This window comes from Salpingoeca rosetta (assembly GCF_000188695.1).
Source record: "Salpingoeca rosetta unplaced genomic scaffold supercont1.25, whole genome shotgun sequence".
Taxonomy (NCBI): Eukaryota; class Choanoflagellata; order Craspedida; family Salpingoecidae; genus Salpingoeca; species Salpingoeca rosetta.
This window is the reverse complement of record NW_004754909.1, coordinates 848,994-856,493: the sequence shown is the minus strand read 5'-3', so window position 1 is coordinate 856,493 and position 7,500 is coordinate 848,994. Positions and strand designations below refer to the sequence as shown.

Genomic DNA, 7,500 nt, shown 5'->3' with positions numbered 1-7,500 from the left:
CGACGTCCTGCCCGCTCAGCCGCACGTGCGTGCCTTCAAGCAGGAGCGTGCCAAAGGCAAGCGACTCCGCGGTTGCCCAGTCAATCCCTTCGCCGGCCTCAGCAGACTCCCGGCGCGCAGCAAGAACCTTCTTCAGCGCCTTGTGCACGGTAAAGTCATCTGGATACTCCGCAGCGCGCTAACGGGCACGTGATGTGTGCGCGCGTGTGTGCGTGCGTGTGTGTGCGTGTGTGTATGTGTGCGTGGGTGAGGCAAGGCAGGATCATAGGAACAAAAACCTCATAGCAGATCCAGGCGACACCATCACTGCCACACAGCACGTGCACACGAACTGCAGCCATGCACGCAGCCCGCAGCAATGCAGTAAATGCAACACTGCAGCAAAACAACGCACCACGCCAACGGTCTTGAGGGTGTCGATGTCCACGCCCGTCTCGCGTGGCGGGGCAAGGCCAAGCTTGACCAGGTGCTTGTTCCAGCGAGATCCAAAGTATTCCGGCCTCACGTTGGTAAAGCTCGGGGCGTTGTCGAAGGCAGTCGCCAAGCGCTGCTCGTATTCCTTGGCAACCTCATCAATCCACGCCTGCAATGGTCATGGAATTCGAAACAGAGAGAGGGAAGGAAGCACAAGACGGAATGATTATTCACAAGGGTGTCCTCAGGTGTGAGACGGACAGACAAGAGGTCAACGCACATGTCCACATACACACACAAGGTGCATACGCACACATGCACAATGCAGCACTGGCGACAAGACATGTGGAGACGGAGAAGAAAGCAGCGCATACCTGGTCCACAACGCCTTCTTCAAGGAGGCGGTTGGCGTACAGCTGTGGCGTCGGCTTCTGCTTGCCAATCCTCTCATACATGAGCGGCTGGGTAAACGCAGGCTGGTCGGCCTCGTTGTGGCCGTGGCGGCGGTAGCACACAATATCAACAACAACGTCCGTGCCGTATTGTTGTCTCCACTGCATGTGTGTGTGTGTGTTGGTGTACATGTACATGTGCATGTGAGTGAATATAGGCATGGAAGTGCATGTGTGCGTGTGCATGATTCCGATCCCCTTGCTTGAATACTTGTGTGTGTATGTGTGTGTGTGTGTGTGTGTGTGTGTGTGTGTGTGTGTGTATGTGTGTGTGTGTGTGTGTGTGTGTGTGTGTGTGTGTGTGTGTGTGGCTGATGGGTGGCACCAATGCAACAGCAGCATTGATGCGAGGATCAAGGCGGTCACCCCGCACACCCACCTCCATGGCGAGCTCGCAGCAGCGGACAACGGCCTCCGGGTCGTCACCGTTCACGTGGAAGATTGGCGCGCCCAGCATCTGGCAACGAGACAAACAGAAGCAGCAGCGGCAGCAGAAGCACGAAGCACGAAATGTGAGTTGACACACGATAAATCAAAGAAGGAGAGGGGTTCATGGATGGTGTCCGACGAAGGAGAATGAAACGGCCGCACATTCAACACGTCCAACACATGTTCAACATGATTTGCATGTACACACAAGTGCTTCGCACCTTTGCGACGTCGGTGCAGTAGGGGGTTGAGCGGGAGAGACGGGGGTCTGTGGTGAAGCCAATCTGGTTGTTGACGATGATGTGGATGGTTCCGCCCGTGGTGTAGGCCGGCAGGGACGCAAGGCCAAGCGACTCGTACACAACACCCTGCCAAAACATCAAGTACAAACAAGGCCGCGCAAGCATGCAGGTGTCACGTGTGAGAAAGTTGGGGTGGGGGCGGGCACAACTGGTTGAGTACCCCAACCAACACCACAAAACAAACGCAAACGCACACACACACACACACTCTCTCTCTCTCTCTCTCTCTCTCTAGCCGCCACCTCATCAGTGTTTCGTGCAGCAAACCAACCCACGAGTGCCATCATCGGCGCCACCACGACCACTACCACCATCGCCACCACTTCGCACCTGTCCGGCAAACGCAGCGTCGCCATGGAGGAGGATGGGGATGACCTTCTTGCGCTCCGTATCGCCGCGATACTCCTGCTCGGCGCGCGCCTTGCCTTCAACGACGGGGTTGACGGCCTCGAGATGCGACGGGTTGGCCATCAGCGACAGGTGCATCGTGCCCTCGCGGTTCGGGAAGCTGATGTCAGAGGACATGCCCAGATGGTACTTGACGTCACCAGAGCCCTGTGTACATGTGTGTGTGTGCGTGTGTGTGTGTGTGTATGCGTGTGTGTATGCGGGTGTGTGTGTGTGTGTGTGTGTGTGTGTGATTGTGAACGTTACGTCCAAGTTGCATGGTGATGACGTCATTGCCGAAAGAAGGCAAGCGGGCAAACGAATCGTTCGTGAAACGTGACACACGCACACACAATGTGCTGCAAAACCCCAGCACACGAAACAACCACAAAACAAACAAAACACGTGGGCGGTGTCCAGTGCACGCATACACAACTCGACAACCACACTCCTCACCGCCAAACACACCACAAAACACATGACAGCAGAGCACATGGCGTACCTCGTCGTCTGGCTCGAGACGGGAGGCAAACTCGTTGAAGATGACCTCGCCACGCTTCTGCATGACGTTGTGGAGGATGTTGAGGCGCCCACGGTGCGGCATACCGAGCACTGCATACTGCACACGCACACGCACGCACACACGCACACAGAGAACAGAGCACACAGCACAGAGCGACAGGGTTGGCATGAGGTGAGCGCGGAAACAGATGATGTGGTTGATTCCGCAAACCACACGTGAACGGAGTACGGTCGTGTGAGACAGACAGACAGGCCATGGTTGCAGACGCGTGATGGTGACGAGCACAAATTATACAGGTTGTGCGTGTGCGTATGCGTGCGTGTGTGTGTGTGTGTGTGTGTGTGTGTGTGTGTGTGTGTGTGTGTGTGTGTGTGTGCGTGTGTGTGTGTGTGCGTGTGTGTGTGTGTGACCTTGCTTACCTCGACGCCGAGCTCGTGGCCCTTGAAGAGCATGCTCTTCATACCGGCAATCAGGCTCTCGCAGCCCTCAATGCCAAACCGCTTCTCGCTCACGTACTTCTTCTTCAAAAAGTCCTCAAAGCCCTACAAGTGAAGACACGTCACAAGAACCCCAACAAGGGAATGGACACATGAGAGGAGAAGATTGGTTGCGCGCGCATGTGTGTATATGCGTGCGTGAATGTGTGGAAAGCGTTGCTGTGTGGGAAGCGGCGCTTGTGAAAGCAAGCGAGACAAAAGAGGTACGCGTTACCATGCACAATTACAGCGCGCCACCTCAGCAATCATGTGGCGCCATGGGAGCACGCTGAGCAGCGGCAACAGAGCAATAATGGTGGTTGACGTACGCCGGCATGGATGAGGTCTGTAAGAATGTCCTTGCGCTTCTCCGGGCTGTAGCGCTCGTCAGAGTTCTTGATCTGCTCCTGCAGCCACAGCACACGGTCGCGCTCCTAACCACACAAACGCAACCACACGCACACGTGGGCAGTGAGAGTACGCAAACAGACACCACACGTAATGTGCGAGGATAACGCAGCATGCGAGCTCAACAGACAAAGCACAGGAGAGAGAGAGACGACTGACCTGAATGAACATAAACTCAAAGCCAATGTCACGGCAGAAGACGCGCTTGAGCGTGGCAATGATGTCACGCAGCGTCATCTTGCTCGCGTCCTACAGAAGCGGCGCAACCCATCAACCACAACAAGCGTGTGTGCGCGCGCGCGCGCGCGCGCGCGTGTGTGTGTGTGTGTGTGTGTGTGTGTGTGTGTGTGTGTGTGTGTGTGTGTGTGTGTGTGTGTGTGTGTGTGTGTGTGTGTGTGTGCGTGCGTGTAAGCAAGCGAGGAGCGGTGAGGTGGAGTGCGAGCAATAGGGCTCGTGCGCATGCACGATGATGCGATGGCTGAGGTTTGCGTCACAACAAAGGAGCAGAAACATGTGGTGGACCAGCGTACATTGAAGATGGGGCGGGGCGCAAGAACAATCTCGCGGTTGAGGTCAGCTTCGGTGAAGTGGTAGTAATCGAGCTGCAGCTCAGGCGGGATGTCGCCGTCCAGGTCTGCGTGGAGGATGCCGAGGGGGTCGAGGTCCGCAATGTTGTGGCCGCGAACCTCATATGCACGAATCAGTCGCTCAACCTGCACGTGTGCAATGAGGCGTGGTGCAGAGGATTCAGTGATGTGGGGCTGTGAGTGATTGTGCCAGCAGTGGCAGCGCCAACATCACGAATCGCACACATTCACAAACCACTGCACCACCATTCACACGTGCACATTAGTGTACCTTGACATGTGCGAGGATGTCGTTAAGGGACATGTCGCCGGCAATCTCTGGGCTCAGAGGTGTGGCGGCGTTCATGCCTGGCGGGGGTGTGTAGGAGGCACCCTTGCCGTAGCCCTTGCCCTCAAGCTCAAAGAACTTGCGCCAGGAAGCGTGTACGGAGTTTGGGTCCTTCTTCCATTCCTCATGCATGGCCTCTGCGTTGTTGGGGAGGTGGGCGGTGTTAGCAGCACAGGGTAAGTGTGTGTGTGTGTGTGTTTGAGGCTCGGCGTGGGTGAAACACGGGGGGGGGGGGGAAGGGGCAGGGTGTATGTGTGTGTGGTGTGTGGTGTGTGGTGTGTGGTGTGTGTGTGTGTGTGCGTATGAAAGCAATACGCGCACACACAAACACCACACACACACACACACACACACAAACACCACACACACACCACACACACACACCTCCCGCGCACACCCAAAGCAAACACACAAACGCATACAGCAAGCAGTGCACAGCGATATGCATCCATGAAGGAACGCACCAACATATGGCGTGGATGTGCCGTTGAGAAAGGCCTCGGTTGGTGAGGGTTGGCTGGCCAGTGCACGGACGAAGTGTGCGATGGGAGACATGGGCGCGGCAGAGGCGCGGGCACCAGAGGTGGCCACACCATGCGCGCGCACGGTGGTCATTCTCGACGACGCGGGCATGGCAGCTGAACCAGCAGCGCCGCGCAGGCCCCGTGTCAGGGGCGACAAGAAGCGACTCATTGGTCAAGGACGACCACGAACAGGAAGGGGGAAGGGCAAAGAAAACAGAGAATGCGCTGCCTCAAAAGCAGCGGACAAGAACAACAACTGCTACTGCTGCGTTAATAACGTCCCAGCGTGTGCGGAGTCACAGCCACCACAATCACCGACAACAACAGCAGCAACAACACCGAGCTGGAGGTGCTGAGCGAGTGATATGGGAGCCCAACAACAGAGAGCAAGCAGCAGGAGGGAAGAGTGGTGTCTGCTGCAAAGTGAGGAAACCCCCTCACACACAAACCACAAGCCGCCGACATTATGAACTGCACTACAGAGAATAGCTGCAATGATGCCCATGTATTTTCACCCGGTGGTTTTAATTTTTTTTCTTGTCGTCTGCAGACAGAGAGCGCCGCTGAGCAAAAGCAACGAGAACACCCCCCTTCCCCTGCTCTCGCTCTTGTTGCTTGCTTGCTTGCTTGTGGTGTTTGGTTGGTTCGTTGGTTGACAGAGACGAAAGCGTTTGTTGTGTTGTGGAGGAGGCGAGCCATCGTTCATCAGCGTCAGCAGCAGCGTCATCAGCATCAACACCAGTAGCTGATAGCAAGCCAATAGCGCAGAAGACCTGCCAGGAAGACAGAAGCTTGCTTTGGTGAGAGTGAATTGTGGGATGGGTGATGACTGTGTATGTCATGTTTGGGTTGATGGTTGTGTGTGTGTTTGCGTGTTTGCGTGTTTGCGTGGGTGTCTGCATGATTGATGTGAATGGCTTGATGGGCAATGGAGGCATGGTGCACCACGTAGTGTCACGTCACAGCAGTGCGCTCGTTCCTCATGGCATGAATTCCTCCCCCTCCCCGCCTTTTGCTCCGTGTCCAGGTGGTGTGGGTTTCCTTTAGGGCAGCACACAACAGTCCATCGATCAAAGCCAACAGCATGGCTTCCCAATTCAAGGTGCGGGCTATCGTCGTTGAACACGGAGACAGGGAGGGAGAGGGAGGGAGCGATTGGACGTGGGTTGGCATGTCTGTCCTGTTGAGGAACGTTCGTTTGCACGCACCCAACCTGTGACCTCACCACCGTTCCGGCATCATCACCACCGCCACCACCATCAACATCACCACCACCATCACCACCATCACCGTCGTCGTCGTGCTTGCCTGTTGCATGTGCCGGATGGCAGATTGTGTTGTTGGGGGAAGGCTGTGTGGGTAAGACGTCCATTGTCTTGCGGTACTGCCAACAGACCTTCAACGAGAACCATGTGTCAACACTACAGGTACGCGTGCCCACACCATCTGAGCACACTTCGCTGTCTTGTCTTGCTGCCTGCGTTTGTGTCATGTCGTCGGTGGCACGTGTTGTGGCTGCGTTGCATAGCTATTCCTTCGTTCACGCCTGTACATGACAATTCATGTGTGCGTCCTCCGGGTTGATTCCTCACGCTTTCTTCAACACGTGCGACAACACAATCACACGCACACGCACACGTGTAGGCGTCGTTCTTGAAGAAGAAGATCAACTTGAATCAGCAACGAGTGGAGCTTGCCATCTGGGTAAGCGGCGGAAACATCACCTTGCATTCGCCGTTGTATGCCTCTTTGATTACGTGTGTGGTTACGTGTGTGGTTACGTGTGTAAACTTGCGTGGGTCATGTCGACGTGCACAAGTTTGCACACACTCCTTCCTACACCCACTGCACCCTGTCCAAGCTCCGGAAGCTCACGGCCCACTCTGTGTGTGTGTGTGTGTGTGTGTGTGTGTGTGTGTGTGTGTGTGTGTGTGTGTGTATCAGGACACGGCGGGGCAGGAGAAGTTCCATGCACTGGGACCCATTTATTATCGCAACAGTCACGGCGCCGTGCTTGTCTACGATATCACAGACCAGGACTCGTTCCAAAAGGTGTGCTTGTGTTTTTTGTGTTTGCAACTTTGTTCCGTGTTGCCGTGCCCTCGGTTGTCTGCAACTGTGCTAGTAGTGGTGCGTTGTCTCACCCCCAAGCCACGTGTGCCGCCCTTGTCAGGTCAAGAACTGGGTTCGTGAGCTGAAGAAGATGCTTGGAAGTAACATCGCCCTCACCATTTGCGGTGCGCATTGTGGGATGTGTGTGTGTGTGTGTGTGTTTTGAGGCTTTTCCTGTGTGCGTGTATGGCTCTGTGCTGCGCCTTAATTCACACACGCGCACATGACACAACCTACAACGCACATCCCTCTCACACAATTGCTTGCCTTGGTTGTTGGTTGCTGTGTGCGCAGGCAACAAATCCGACCTCGAGAGGCAACGAACAGTCGACCAAGCAGAGGCGGAAGCGTAAGTTGTTGTTGTTGTTGTTGTTGTTGTTGTTGTTGTTGTTGTTGTTGTTGTTGTTGTTGTTGTTGTTGTTGTTGTTGTTGTTGTTGTTGTTGTTGTCAACTCGCAGCGTGTGTTCGTTTACACTTCATTTATGCGCCTGTTTCTGTCCTCGTGTTCTCCCCACGCTTGCACACTTGTCACGCTGACACGACCACATGTCACCACCG

The 7,500-nt window shown here is 55.3% G+C and overlaps 2 protein-coding genes across 2 annotated transcripts in view; one reads left to right on the top strand and one right to left on the bottom strand.

Moving 5' to 3' along the window:
- PTSG_08893 (2-oxoglutarate dehydrogenase) overlaps positions 1 to 5,302 on the bottom strand; it is a 7,970-nt gene extending 2,668 nt beyond the window's left edge. Inside the window, exons 1-13 of the mRNA XM_004990222.1 lie at positions 4,771 to 5,302; positions 4,250 to 4,443; positions 3,922 to 4,104; positions 3,551 to 3,640; positions 3,313 to 3,417; positions 2,927 to 3,049; positions 2,487 to 2,603; positions 1,928 to 2,152; positions 1,517 to 1,663; positions 1,246 to 1,323; positions 789 to 968; positions 395 to 583; positions 1 to 178 (exon numbers count right to left, since the gene is read on the bottom strand). The exon at positions 1 to 178 is cut by the window's left edge and continues 389 nt beyond it. Of these exons, the coding sequence (XP_004990279.1) occupies positions 1 to 178; positions 395 to 583; positions 789 to 968; positions 1,246 to 1,323; positions 1,517 to 1,663; positions 1,928 to 2,152; positions 2,487 to 2,603; positions 2,927 to 3,049; positions 3,313 to 3,417; positions 3,551 to 3,640; positions 3,922 to 4,104; positions 4,250 to 4,443; positions 4,771 to 4,999 (2,038 nt within the window). The 5' untranslated portion in view covers positions 5,000 to 5,302. The remainder of the gene's footprint in view (positions 179 to 394; positions 584 to 788; positions 969 to 1,245; positions 1,324 to 1,516; positions 1,664 to 1,927; positions 2,153 to 2,486; positions 2,604 to 2,926; positions 3,050 to 3,312; positions 3,418 to 3,550; positions 3,641 to 3,921; positions 4,105 to 4,249; positions 4,444 to 4,770) is intronic.
- A 50-nt stretch (positions 5,303 to 5,352) lies between these two features.
- PTSG_08892 (rab family small GTPase) overlaps positions 5,353 to 7,500 on the top strand; it is a 3,630-nt gene continuing 1,482 nt past the window's right edge. The window contains exons 1-7 of the mRNA XM_004990221.1: positions 5,353 to 5,630; positions 5,858 to 5,932; positions 6,162 to 6,257; positions 6,475 to 6,534; positions 6,775 to 6,882; positions 7,004 to 7,067; positions 7,237 to 7,291. Of these exons, the coding sequence (XP_004990278.1) occupies positions 5,915 to 5,932; positions 6,162 to 6,257; positions 6,475 to 6,534; positions 6,775 to 6,882; positions 7,004 to 7,067; positions 7,237 to 7,291 (401 nt within the window). The 5' untranslated portion in view covers positions 5,353 to 5,630; positions 5,858 to 5,914. The remainder of the gene's footprint in view (positions 5,631 to 5,857; positions 5,933 to 6,161; positions 6,258 to 6,474; positions 6,535 to 6,774; positions 6,883 to 7,003; positions 7,068 to 7,236; positions 7,292 to 7,500) is intronic.